This window comes from Phoca vitulina, unplaced genomic scaffold, assembly GCF_004348235.1.
Source record: "Phoca vitulina isolate PV1807 unplaced genomic scaffold, GSC_HSeal_1.0 scaffold4, whole genome shotgun sequence".
Taxonomy (NCBI): domain Eukaryota; kingdom Metazoa; phylum Chordata; class Mammalia; order Carnivora; family Phocidae; genus Phoca; species Phoca vitulina.
The window spans coordinates 60,926,178-60,940,820 of NW_022589707.1; the positions used below are offsets into that span (position 1 = coordinate 60,926,178).

At 42.8% G+C, this 14,643-nt stretch overlaps 1 protein-coding gene across 1 annotated transcript in view; it reads right to left on the reverse strand.

Moving 5' to 3' along the window:
- Positions 1 to 236: 236 nt before the first annotated feature.
- The window catches only part of ASB4 (ankyrin repeat and SOCS box containing 4), a 57,825-nt gene continuing 43,418 nt past the window's right edge, over positions 237 to 14,643 (reverse strand). The window contains exons 3-5 of the mRNA XM_032401248.1: positions 11,501 to 11,991; positions 1,882 to 1,995; positions 237 to 425 (exon numbers count right to left, since the gene is read on the reverse strand). Coding sequence (XP_032257139.1) covers positions 237 to 425; positions 1,882 to 1,995; positions 11,501 to 11,991 — 794 coding nt within the window. The remainder of the gene's footprint in view (positions 426 to 1,881; positions 1,996 to 11,500; positions 11,992 to 14,643) is intronic.

Sequence of the window (14,643 nt, forward strand, 5' to 3'; positions counted from 1 at the left end):
ATCACTGCGCTCAGTACCTGCTGGATACATTCTGGTCTTTGAGAATTCCTTAACTTTACTTCTTGTTTATTTCCCCTCACCGTGATACCCTAGGATTAATGACATAGAGTTTGTCAAGTCTTTTGAAATCCCTGAAGTGTTATAATCAACCCAAGTACCATTTTATTTATGCAAACTGTGTCTACCCGGTGAGTCCACTTAAATATCTAGGATTGGGAACTTCTGTCTCATAAGGCTTAATAAATGATTCCCTCTGGCTCCAAAAGCAAGTACTTTTTCAATGACAATGGGAGGGACAGCAAAGGAATTGCTCGGTGACATCTGTTGTGCAACGTTCTTCGAATGGCGCATCTCGATAAATGCATGAGAGTCCTTGGAGAGTTACTGCACACAGTGAAGAGAGAGTGGTAAAAATCCCAGTGTCTCTGTAAAGGAAGGCATGACAGGTTAGAGGCAGAAAAGCCCTGGGGTTTACATCAGTAGAAATCAACAATGACGCACTTGGTCCCTACTTTTTACACAGTGGCAGCTTTCTAGGGTCTCTGACCATGAGATAAAATTAAACATGAAATTGAGATGGGGGCTGAGGCAGTGATATGTGAGGAGAAAAGGGAGACGAGGGGGTATACCATGCTACAATTCAGAACCCAGGAAATGAGATAAAATATACTCCTGCGAACTGCCTGGACCAGCGTATATCAAAACAGCAATTTGAAATTAATCTAAATACCACTGTATACCCTCTATGTGCCTTATGTGGCCCATACATTCAGATATTTTTTCTATTAATGACGCTAACGCAGATTATAAGTAACTTTTTAAGGGTAAGATAGTTCAAAAGTAGCAGAGTACAATTGCACCTAAGCCATCAGGCTCTGAGCCCGATGAGCTTTGCACTCTGTGCCTGGTTCCTCTCCACATGCTGGAGACGGCCTGTGACTGCTAAAACCAAGAATGGGAGGCTCAGTGGGAGGGCTGGTTTACCAAGGCAGCAAAGTCCATTTGCAGAGTGAGAACTCAGCTTTGTCAGTGGCTTTCTGCATGACTCATTAAGGATTTTTAATATACCTAAAGTCTTCAAGATAACTAAAAGTGAATGAAATAGGGGCGCCTGGGTGGCTCAGTCGGTTAAGTGTCTGACTCTTGGTTTCGGCTCAGGTTGTGATCTCAGGGTTGTGAGACTGGGCCCCACGTGGGGCTCAGCGCTCAGTGTGGCATCTGCTTGAGATTCCCTCTCCCTCTGTCCCTTCCTCTCATCCTCCTCCTCTCTCTATCTCTCTAAAATAAATAAATATATCTTTTCAAAAAAGCAAATGAAATAACCTACGTGAAAAACTAATCTTCTGGTAAAAATATTACATAAGCAATCTCAAATATTACTACTATTATTATTATTATTAAATTATCTAAATTATTGAGGAGAAAGTAAAACTGTCACCTATATACAAATGTTCAACTTGCCCTTAAATGGAGAAATCCTCCAGACATTTGTAAATGCTACATACATGATGTATCTATTTATTCTCACATCTGCATTCTTTTTAAAGATTTTATTTATTTGAGAAAGAAAGAGAGAGAGAGAGTGTGTTGAGCACACAGAGGGAGAGGGAGAAGCAGATTCCCTGCTGAGCAGGGAGCCCGATTCGGGGCTCGATCCCAGGACCCTGGGATCATGACCTGAGCCGAAGGCAGACACTTAACCGACTGGGCCACCCAGGTGCCCCTCTTATATCCACGTTTTATAACCATTTGTCTCACTGCATTTGAGTATCTCTTAAAAGCATTCTCAAGACCAGTTTTTTAATTAGAATTTTCTGTACTTCTATTGCAGTCTTGAACTATTTTACAGTGAAAACCACAGAAAGTGAATGGATTCTTTACCTCCAAGTCGTCGTCGGGGATAGCTCTTTTCCACTTTACGTTCCACCTGATGTGTTCATAGGCATTGACTACCACTTCGATTGCCCTGGGACAAGAATGGCAAGCCTGTATCACCTGTCGAGGAAGCATGCAGCTTTAATTGTTCAGTGCATGTCTGTGATTCATTCATTCTCACGGAGACATCGACAACTTACGGACTCCTTGGGCTCCTGGGAGCCCTGAAATGCTTTTGTGAAGCTTCACGCCTTTGAGTTTTCAAACACACTGCTAGTGCCAACGTAGACGGGAGGATTAATAAAATCACACTAACTTCTTTCAACATTCAGGAGCAAGTGAGAAAGAGGAGCTAACAAAGAAGGTGGGAGTCTGATGAAAGGCACATCCTGTCCTTACAACCCTCAGCCCTCCCCACTGGAACACCTCCAGCTTCTTTCTGCCAAACTGACCCATCTCCAGAAGTCCTTTGAGTGTGGTCTGCTTTCATTTCAAAGGGACCCAGCTGGTTCGGCAACTGGTCCACAGGGAACCTGCAGCAAAAGTACTCTTGACTCCGAATTTACCTGCCTTTCTTTCCTTTGCCAACAGACAAGCAACCCCGGCCACAGACTTGAACCTTTAAATTTTCTCATCATGAGTTACACATCGGTTCCATTTTTCCCTTGGCTCCAGAAAACATATATCAAGCTCTCTGTGGAGTCGTCTTCAAGACCCTTCACTGGACATGATATGAGGACAAAGCCCCCCATCGCTGCCATTGGAAGGGAGGCATGCCTTTGCACTGAAACAACTTTCTTGGGAGAGTTCTTCCTGACTTCCCAGTCCTTGCCAACCTCAGCCTATTGTTGGGAAAAGTGTCACAACACTGGTCTTCTCTACCTCCTTTACAAGTTCGTCACAAGTGATCCAGCATTGTATTTTTCAATGTGGGCTGTTAAGAACCTACTGTCTTGAGGCCCCAGGCAAAACTGAGACAGAAAGATTATAATTTTAATGCCCAGTTCAGTGTGTGCGTGTGCGTGTGCGTGTGTGTGTGTGCGTGTGCATGTGGTGTCACCCAAATGGAAGGCCCACGTCAGGAAAGAGCTGATTTTTTTTTTTTTTAAAGATTTTATTTATTTATTTGAGAGAGAGAGTGAGAGAGAGAGAGAGCACAAGACAGGGGAGCGGGAGAGGGAGAAGCAGACTCCCTGCTGAGCAGGTAGCCCGACGCGGGACTCGATCCCGGGACTCCAGGATCATGACCTGAGCCGAAGGCAGTCACTTAACCAACTGAGCCACCCAGGCGCCCAGGAAAGAGCTGATGTTAAGAGCATGTTAGGATGGAGCCCTCTGACGGTCTACCTGCAAGACCAGTCTGAAGAGCTTGGGACTGGCTTAACAGGCAAGAGAACGCTATTACATTTTCTTAACAAGAGAGGGTTATATTCAATCAATTCATTCCATCAGGAGGCCTTTATTGAGCACTGTGTTTAGCCCTATGACAGTAATTCCGAGAAGTTTATGACCTGTTTTTTGTCTTCAAGGAGTTGACAACCTAGTTGAAGAGAAAAGACATACACATTTCAAAGAGCAAGCAGTGTAAGTCAATAAATAATAAGAGACTGGCTTAAAGATCATCAAGTGTCCCTTGAGCATCATGAAAAAAGCACAAAGGAGAAAACAAGGATATCAAGGGCAGAGAGCAGTAAGGAGGCTGAATGGGAGTGCACCAAACGGCTTCTCAGCTAGCTTCACTGTCAGTCACGAGATGAAGGGTAACCGAAGCTCTGAGAAAGAGCAAGGGGGGCTTAATGACTAATCAGCTATGGGGAGTAAAGAATGCAATTTTCAAGCCTGAGAACAAGGACATATAGGGGTGCCACTGACGGAAATGAGGAAATGGGAAGGGCATACTAATTTGGGGATGGTCAGATCGTGGGCAGAAGGATATGTCATAGGCAATGTCTTAATGTCAGTCAAAAATGTGCACGATAACGCTCCGCTGAGAAGGCCAAGATGGAGGAGGAGACTTGTGCGCCATTAAAGAATGTGCTGGCTAATGCCACACAGCTCAGTAAGACTCTAAATGGGAATAAATGGAAATGGTAGCGGACCATGGTCTAAAGCCTGGGGAATCCTAACAAGCAGGAGAGAGGGAGAAGGAAAAAAGTTATAGCTACCATCTTTTGAGTATTTATTATGTGTCAGGGACTATGTTAAATCTTTGCATATTTGCCTTGCTCAATCTTCAAACAACCCTATGAGGTTAGTCCTATACTTATACCCATTTTACAGATTTAAAATCTAAGACGGAGAAAATTTATACCCAAGGTTATTTAGCTAGTAAATGACAGAGCTGGGATTCAAATTCGGGTCTGTATGACTCCAAAAGTTAAAAGGAAATCAGGCCTATCAGAGTGAAAGACATCAAGTGAGGAGAGCATTGGAAGCCGGGTTATCACCAGAGCCATGAAGATTAGGGAGAGGAAGACAGATTAGAAACCACCAGATCAGACTAGAAGGCCAGCTTACTGGGAGTTGGGTGGATTCAAACAGGGAGGGATCAGACTATGGGAGACAGATAGAGGATGGATGCACAGTTGTAACTAGGGCTGACCCATCCTCATCTTTAAGACCTTGGCGTCATAGCATACAGAGTTTTAGAGACCCAATAAATAACTTTCTCTGCTGAGTTTAGAACTTATTAAAAAAATGAAGTAAAGATGATAATCAGAGAACAGAATGTTATTTTTATTACTAGTAAAACTGATTACATATAATATGTTGAATTATGGGACCACATCAAGCTTCCTAACACTCCACCCCAAGATTAAATTTGCATCCCCAAACTATGGGTCTCTGCCTGATGTAAAGAGCTTGTTCCTGGATGCCTACTACACAGAAGAACCAAGAATTCAGGTTTTCTCTAGGCCCACAGTTGAACAAGCAAGTTCAGTTCCTCCACCCAATTCATCAGTAGGTTAAGTGGAATAAGATAAGGATGGGGACAGAGGTGGGTGGGGGTTTCATTTTAGCAGAACTTCTCTTACAAACGCATGAGACAAAGGAGATGGCAGCTCTCCTCTAATATAACACATCAAAACCCAGCTGCAATGGCCCAAACCCAATGGGAATCAGGAACAACAAAATACGGTGAGATGAAGCAGGATCATCAGAGTGGAGATATCAGGAAAGAAAGATTTGTAAGAATTTATTGGAGCATGGTTTCAAATCAGGAGGCCTGGCCTCAGTAGAGGACTGTGTCAGTCCCAGCAAACAGGCCAACCAGAGGGTCTCAAGAAGTAATAAGGGAGTTTTATTGAAATTGAAGTTTGAGTCAGTGGCATGCAAAAAAATGTTCAATAACAAGCCTTCTGCAAAAGGAAAAACTGCGCGTATATTTATATGTACATAAATGCAATACAAATTTTTACTAATATAAAGAATGTGCAGCCCACAGTTTATGAATAATAAAATATCCAGTACTCTTTATTTCTTATTTTGTACAGTTAATTGGTTCTTACAGAATACTTTCACTGATTTTTGTTATCAATTTTGTATGGATATTGGATTACATTCATAGCCAAAATCTATGTCTGCAATTGAAGAATACATGTAGTTGTTATATGAATGTTGGTTGATAATTTTATTACACAAAAGAGTAACCATTCCACAAATGTGAAACAATGAAGACCTATATTGGAACTTCACCCATTCATCAATGACGTGAGTAACTTTTTTCTTGAAATGTATAATAATTTTTGAATACTGGGGTCATATTTCCCCATTTTTCGTGCTATTCACAATGTCGGAGCTATGGACACTACATACTTTTAAGTTTAATCTGTATTAGTAACATTCTCTCCATTAATTTCTTAGGTCTAGACACCAACAAAGCAATAAATCAAAGTCTGATCAGTAGCATTTGCTGATTTCTGTGGTGTAAATACTCCCATCGTGGCCTATTCATAGCTACCAACCTGAGATCACTGAATGCACGGCAGGGAAGAGATGTGCGGTAACCAGTCATTATACAATGTTTCCACTACACAGGTATAATAGACGCCTAAAGCATCAAAAGCATAGGTATGTAGAGGAAAATAATTAAGAAATATAAAGAAAATAATTAGAAAATAATGTGTTTTAAATATCTATTATCTTTGTTTTTAGTATACTCTATTTGTTGTAAGCTTATTTGATTTAATTTTTTACAAAGATTTTATTTATTTATTTGTCAGAGAGAGAGAGAGAGAGCACAAGCTGGGGGAGAAGCAGAAGGAGAGGGAGAAGCAGACTCCCTGCTGAGCGGGGAGCCCAATGCAGGACTCGATCCCCGGACCCTGGGCCGGGGCAGCTGAGCCAAAGGCAGCTGCTTAACCGACCGAGCCACCCAGGCGTCTCGATTTGATTTAATTTTTAATAATGCTGCACTTAACAACCAGCTCGCACAATTCCTGATAATTTCTCAGCTCTCGTGAGCCACTGTGAGTCCATTTCCAGCAGTCAGATGCTTTCAGTTGTCCCATGTTTAAGCACAGGCATAGGCCATCACAGACTAACTGTATGTATTGAAGCTCTAAATCAGTGAATGTGGCTGGGTCCAAATGAGCACAACATATATACTTGCTTAATGCAGAGGAACCATTCACATGCATATTCTGGGCACAGTGCACAAAGCGGAGCAGCTGACCATGGCTTTTTCAGCCATGCCTAACCACATAAATAACAATCCTATATCATCAACCCATAAGAGGGTAGGGAGGTAGGTTGGAGCCAGAGACTCATTGCTAAAGGACCTCTGAAGAGTCCTCATTTTCGTGTCTACAGAAAGTGTAGCCAGAAGGACTTCCATCTCGGTACTTTTCAGTACCATGGCCTTAGAAAATTAAGGCAACTGGGGCTGCTCTTTTCTCTGAAGCTGGGATGAGGATGACAGATATGGAGCTCCAGGTGAAAGAGACAGACAAAATCTGAAGCTGACTAATTAATTTGTATACTAGTTCTAAACTACTACCATTGTATCAGAATGCTAGAGTTGCAAGGGACCCTAAAGATTACTCACCACCCCCCGCTCAATTTGGAGATGAGAACATTGAAAAACAGAGAGGCATACAGTAAGAGGAAGCATGAGGACTTAACCTCATGTCTTCTTAATCTGAGTTTAGTGCTCTTTCAAATATATTCTAATTACCTTATTTTAATTCTTAGATAACGGCCAGTGAAATTAGTAGTTTCAGGACACAAATCTCATTGCACAGATATTTTGAAACAAGAATCACTCTTTACCATAATTATTTGAGGCTGAGTTTTGTTGAAATTTCAAAAGAATTCTCTTTCGAATGTGAGGCTGTTGCTGGTAATATAAACATAGCCATCGTCGGGAACGTCACATCCTTCTCTAAAGACCTCCAGATAAATCCTTTCTGAAAGGATGATCTGTGGTGAGAAGTACGTGGGTAATCAGTTGATAATCCAAAATAGAGATTTACATTTAAGAGTCACTAGTACAGAGATGATAGCTGAAATTAATCCAAGGCTTGAATCAAAAGTATACTTATAATGGAGTTATAAACCAAAAAAGTATGGAGAAATCAGAAAGCGTGTAATGAGGCTCTGCACATGGTTTAAAGGCCACTCAGAAAACTGGCCTCTGCTCTACACTAATTCCCCGGTTACGCTCACTCTTCACGGATGCCGCACTCGTTATATTTAAAGACAAATGCTCACTTACCCAACATAGGTAATTTGTCCCCAGATATTCCCTACTTTCCCCTTCCTGCCAAGACCTTGATCACAGAAGAGACGTAGATAAAAGTTACTCTCCTCTTGCAACACATTACCTACTTCCGGATTAGGGTTCCCAGATTTAACTAACAATAATAATAATAATATTGACTGCCAGATTAAATTTGAATTTCAGATAGACAACACAGAATTTTTAGTGTAAACATGTCCCAAATATTGTTTTTTAAGATTTTATTTATTTATTTGACAGAGAGAGCAAGAGAGCACAAGCGGGGGCAGCAGTAGTAGGTGAGGGAGAAGCAGACTCCTCGAGGAGCAGAGAGCCCAATGTGGGGCTCGATCCCAGGACCCTGGGATCATGACCTGAGCCGAAGGCAGACGCTTAACCATCTGAGCCACCCAGGTGCACCCCGTGTCCCAAATATTGCATGGGACATATTTATATGAAAAAGTACTTATTATATAGCTAAACTTCAGATTTAACTGAGCATCCTGTATTTTATTCGGCAACATTATTCTCAGCCTCCATTCAGAAACAGTTCAAACTAAGTTATGTGTACAGGAACATCATCCATTCATATTTCAGGAGCCTCCTTCACACATCTGGTGCCTCAATTTGCACCTGGCATACTCCCATATATCACAGGGAGATAACTTGTTACCTTTCATTCGGCCGAAAAAAAAATTAAGTAGTTCTTAACCTGCAGTCTTTCGATGCACAAAGTCCAAAGCTCCCACTGCTGTCATTAGGTTTTGCTGACACTGACCACTATGTTTTCGGCTCACAGAAGTTGGTTCTCATAGCACGAAAGTCTTCATTAGGAGCCTGACAGCCTCCCAGTTCTCTTCACTGGCATGTCAGGCTTCTTCCAGAACTAAGACAGTTGGACACACTGTCTTCAGGCCTCAATAATTATTCTACTGGGCAACAACAACAAAAGAGATCCTTAAGAGACATCAAACTCCATATCATCACTCTACCCTGACTACCAGGAACCTTGACCATCAAATGAGAAAGGACTGTTGTGGACTCAGGGGGAGAAGCTTCTGCTTCTTCTTTGTCCACCTGGAAACAGACCTTCACTTTCTGTGAGTCTCTGGTGTCTCTATTCTCTCTTCAGGGAAGAACAGTCGGACAAAAATTTCTTTCTACAATGGTGGCACCTGGAGAGACCTCTAGACACTTGCTCTCATCATCTGGCCCCTGGAAGCATAAATTAAAAAAGAGATTCAAGATAAATCTCTCTGCCACCCTTCCAAAACAATGCCACCTCCGTAAGCCACTTCGGCCAAAAAATTCTTTTTATATTGATATATCTGTGTGCAGAAAAGTACTTAATGATCAAAGAGACTGCTTGTATTCTGGGCTTCATTTGCGGCATTGTTCAACAGCAGAAATCATCCTTACCTCCCCCAAACCCTCACATACCTTTCCCTCCCCTAGAAAAATGTCTTTCTTGCCCTACAAGAAAACCCAATCTTGGCTCCCTGGGGTGTCACTTCCTTCTGAATTATGCCGAGAGAAAAAAAATCAAATGTCCTTTTGTACCCTGGAAAGCAATTGCAGACCCTATAATTCTTTTTTTTCCCTTATGTAATTTATACATTGGCTTTCAGTGAAATACACCCTCTACAAATTTGCTTTGTATTTGGAAGACAGCATCTTCAGCTCTGACCTTGTTCCTTGTAAATAAGGAAACTGAATTCCCCATCCACAGGAGAACAAATCACTTTATCTTCTGGATAAATGAGTCAGTCATTTACTTGTCGTAAAGATGACTTTCTCTTTGGAAAGTCGGGCTGTGGAGTAGTTGTGCTAAATCACTTTGAAGCATCTGCATAGTAAATGCAATAGTTTTTCTTTAGTTTTCCTTTGGAAGGGGGCCAGTTCCCTCACACTGTCTGTTGGGTAGCAACAAAAATGTTTACAATACCAGCCATCAACCAGTAGCCAATCCCATCCTAAATCTCTTTAGCATATGGCCAAACTGGAGGAGTTGAGAGGAGCGAAACATAATGGAATAAGAACATGCTGACTCTGGATAATGTCCTTGGAGCACACAGTCAGACACCGATGTTACAGGCACGCGGAGCCACCAAAGTAAAGCTAGGAGGACGGACTCCTGCAATAGATGAGGTGTACGTTTTGAGAGGAGAAAGATGAAAGGAAACAATTTTGTTGAGCGCCACTACTGGGCTGGATGATGGACATATCTTACCCACTTATTCCTGAAACATTTTGGAAAAGCTGATATTTTTACCTTCATTTTTTTAGATGAGGAAATTGAGATCTGAGAGATCAGGGACTTGTTCAGAAATCGTAATGCACATAAATAGCCAAGCCAGGATTCATCGTTAAGCCTCTGCTCCTAAGCCTCCTCACTGTCACCTCTCAGGGGACTGCTTTTGGGGAAAGGACCTGGGGACCTTCTTCACATTTGCCAGACTTCTCACTGGAGAGCAGAAACTCCCTGTGAAAGCCCATTTCCCTCAATCTGGCTCTCAAAGGGGCAAAAAGAGGAAAGGGTATTCTAGCTACTTTCATAGAGACCTGTTTCATCCACAGTCAACCAGCAGTGAGTTTCAGGCTAAAACACATTTTGTCTCTGGGCAGTCTCCCACATTGTCTCTCCTGGTTAGAGAGGCCCGCTGTGGCTAACCCAGGCCCAGGGCACTGATTCCACTGATCAAAAATACGTAGTAATAGCAAGAATGACAGCCGCCATTTTTCTAATGGTTGCCACTCACCAGGCACAGTGCCAACACCTCTCAAATGTCATCTTGTTTCATTCTTAAAGCAAACTTAGGACAAAACAGTTATTATTCACAGATAAAGCGAGGTAGGTACATTTTGCTGGTACCTCCATGCCCTTCCTCCCTCTCCACCCTTTTCTCTGGAAAGAAGGTGGCCTTAGAAAATAAATACACACGAAATTATGCTTTGTGGAGTGAGCCATAGGAGAAAGAGATCAATTGTCTGTCTTCTAGAAGTTGCACTATGAAGATGGCCCTACTAATGAGATGTAGGTGGAGCAAGAAGATGAACAGAGACCAAGGGAGAGGTACTTGCAGATGTGGGATGGAGCTGGGGCAGGCACTCTGCAAGGACTGAAGCGACTCAAGAGGAAGAGTAAAGAAAGGTTTGCACCATCCTCTGGGCCCTGAGTATATCTGTGTGCTACTAGTAAGATTAATTTCCTTCTAATGTAGGATCACGTCTGCATATTATTGCAAAAGCATAAAGGCAGAGTGTACCCATTTCACAGTGGAAGAATCTGAGGCTTGGGAGACTTAAGTAATGTATTCAAAGTAAAATTCTTAGGGAAGTGGAAAGACCCAAGTTTGTTTGATCCCAAAGTCCAGGCTTCTTTATTCCTGGCATGAATAGTTTGGCTAAGTCTAGACTGAACGAGTTATAAGTGACAGTGCAGAGATAAAAATGTAAAACAAGAACGGTTCCATACGTAATTTAAAATACATTCCGTACGTAATTTAAAATATATTCTGCTCAAAAGATGGCAAGTATTTTCCTGTCGACGCCACTGGTCTCTGCAGGAGACTTAAAGTAGCTTTCTGATCTTTCTCAACTCAGTCTGGCAGAAGCTGCTAGCTGTTCACTGGTGCTCACACGAGGCATGGAGAATTATCTGCCACTCTTGTTCTCGTTCTTAGCTCTCAGCCCCAGATTTCAAACCAAACTGGACAAGGACCGAGTCGCCAGGGTCGTGTATGTCAGTGTGAGGCCAGTTGGAGAATCAAAGGGAGTTAGCCGGAGACTCAAGCCTCAAATAAGCTTGAGTTATCACCAGAGTGGAGAGACCCAGCCATCCTTGGAGTCTCTGGGGACCCTGCTGACTACTGGGTTCTGCACTGGGCACCTTGCACATAGCCTCACCTTGTGGAACTGTGGAGGGTATATCCGGGCAGCCCCATGGTTCAACAGGAGCTGGTAGCAGATCTCAGGCTGGGCCGCCGGGCGCACAGAGGTGACCTTCAGCACGTACTGGATGGCAGCACAGCCGTTGATGTCCATGAGATTGGCTTCGGCCCCCGCCTCCAGCATCATGTGCATGAGCACGTGGTCACAGTTCCAGGCTGCCTTGTGCAGCGGGGATTTGAAGTCGTCATCCCTGGCATTGACCTCGGCCTTGTAGTCCAACAGCATGCGGCAGATCAAGTGGTGCTCCCTGCTGTACTCCTGCTCTTTAAAGCGGAGGGCCCAGTAGGTGGCGATGGCCAGCGGGGTCTCCATGTGGGCATTCACACTGTCCACTATGGCCCCGTGCTCCACGTAGAAGGCCACCAGCTCCGAGAGGCCGAAGTGGGCAGCCGTGTGCAAGGGCGTCTCCTCATCCTGATTGTTGGTCTTCATGTTCACGTTGGCCCCTAGAAAGGGCGATTGAGGAAGACAATTATGTCAACATATTTTGCCATTATTCCTGAGGTTCAAGACTTTTCCCGCCGCTTCCCTTTCAACCTTTGACTGCCTTACATAAGCCATTCTTTCCAGGGTCCTTTGTTGGTCCCCAGGGAAGCCAGGCATTTGAAACAACAGGGCCGCCTCCTGGACAACCAGCAAATGTACTGGGGTTGGGTAAGGGTGGGGGGAGAACCGAGGATTTCCACGGGAAAGCCAGAGCACTCCATTGAGTTTCAGTTCCCCAGGTGGATTGGAAAATACAAAGTGATTCCTGTAACTAAATAGCTTTTATCGATAAAATAGCAAATATCATTGAAAATAAAGGTTATATTGCAACCTTTGGAGCTCACACAGGTGGCTTTAAATATCACCAATTTCTTTGAATATTTCACAAAATCATGTTTTTCTTCTCTTTCAAAGCTGGGGAACCTGAAAGTTTGGTCCAAGCAAACTTTAGTATTATGGAAGTTGCCCAGCTCTGACTGCCAACAGCTGATACTAGAGCCACCCAAGTCTAAGACTCCTTCGGAATACAACTGGGGAAAAACTAAGAACACAAACACTGTGACCACCAAGCTAGCCTGAAGGTCATATTTTGCTTGGAAAGGGGTAGAAGCCAATCTAATAGAAATACTCACTGAAAGAAAGAGAGTGACTTAGAGACATATTTGATTTATGGCTGATAATGGTTGTTAGAAATACAAATTTGTACTGTTTGGAAAGCTCCGCAGAAATTACTTAACCAGACTCACTTATCTAACACACCAGGAAACTGAAGTGAATTTTATTTTTCTGATAGAGTGTGTTAAGTACTAGAATGGTCAACTTAAGAAGCTGAAATTTTCCTTCTCTGCCTAATTTAATGGGGTGAACGCATCGACCCCTAGGGGGCCTACTCTATAATCAATTCTACTGGAAATTTTTATAACTACTTCAAGTTTAAATCTGGAAAGATTTTTTTATTATAATGATTATTATTTCAGCAACTAATATTTATTAAGCACTTACCATTTGTAACATTCTGAGCTAAATGCTTTTCATATGTTGCCTCATTGAATCTTCCTTAGCAACCCTTTGCAATAGGTGCAATTTTTACCCTAATTTTACAGATGAAGAAATTTGTACTTAGAAAGGCTAATAACGACATCAAGCTATGATGCGATAGAACGAAGGTCTGAGAGCAGACAGCCTGGCTTCAAAAATCTCTTACCACTGTACATTCTACCTCATGATTTTTCTAGAAGAAATCTTTCCTGTACTTTGCTCTCTTTGGGTAGTTGAAAACTTGAAAGGACTAGAGAAATCACCTTGCATTTTATGAATTTTTTAAAAATTTGTTTTCCATATATTGCCCCTTTATGCCTTTGTTTATGGCATCCTGTGATCAGGCAGAACCTACTTAGGAAGGGCAATACTCCCACACACATGCTCAGCATCCTATACAAAATCAACCCCCCAGTGAGGTTTCTGAGAGCACTTTGTGCTATAAACTCGGAGGCTGTCTGTTCTCTCAACTTGCAGAGAGCAGACTTATAACCAAAGACGGTCTCCCACAGAGCCATCCGTGTGCATCAGTATTCCACCCTGGAGAAGCTCTGTGTCAGATGTCTTTCCAGGTCAGCCCTGCTTTGCTCTGGAGGGAAATGGAATGAATAAGAATGGCTTCCCAGAAGCCAAATGCAGGGTCACTTCAGACACTGGAGAATTTCCAGTAAGGAAAGGAATCAAAGGGTCAGGATGAAAATTTTACAGGCCAACTTGGAACAAACCACATCCTTTATTTTTTAATGTACTTGGACTTTTACTATTGATCCTTGACCTGTTGGTACAACTAGATGTGCCGCATAGATTTCTTTTCTGAACAGGAGATCTTTATTTTTTATATTTGAATTGTATCTTGGAGCATAACTTTTCCAGAGAATATATAAAGTGGGACGATTTGAGTACTTTTTTATTTTAGATTTTGTGCTTTATTCAAGACATTAGAGACCTCAACTATAAATTCTTGGAAACTTCTAACAAATATTCTTTTTTTAAAAAAAGGTTTTATTTATTTATTTGAGAGAAAGTGAACGAGAGAGAGAGAAAGCAAGCACAAGTGTGGGGTGGGGCAAAAGGAGAGGGAGAAGCAAGACACCAGATGCCCTGCTGAGCAGGGAGCTGACTCGCGACTCGATCCCAGGACGCTGAGATCATGATCTGAGCCGAAGGCAGACGCTTAACTGACTGGGCCACCAGGCTCCCCTTAATAAGTATTCTTAATGTGAAAATACAATGTGTTAGCTTCCTAGCACTGCCGTAACAAAGTACCACAAACTAGGTTGCTTAAGACAACAGGAATGTGTTCACAGTTCCGGAGACTGGAAGTCTGAAATTAGGGCGTCAGCAGGGTTGGCTTCCTCTAAGGGCTTTCAGGGAGAGTCTGTCTCATGGCTCTCTCCCAGCTTCTGGTGATGGCTGACAATCCTTGGGGTTCCTTGGCTTATAGATGTATCACTCCAGTGTCTGCCTCCATCTTCGATCATATCCCAGGTCAAGAAATCAAACACCTCCAAGAGCCAGGGAAGCCCTCCACTTTCCTACGCTCCTTCCCCAGCGCAACTCCTCCAGCCCGCCGG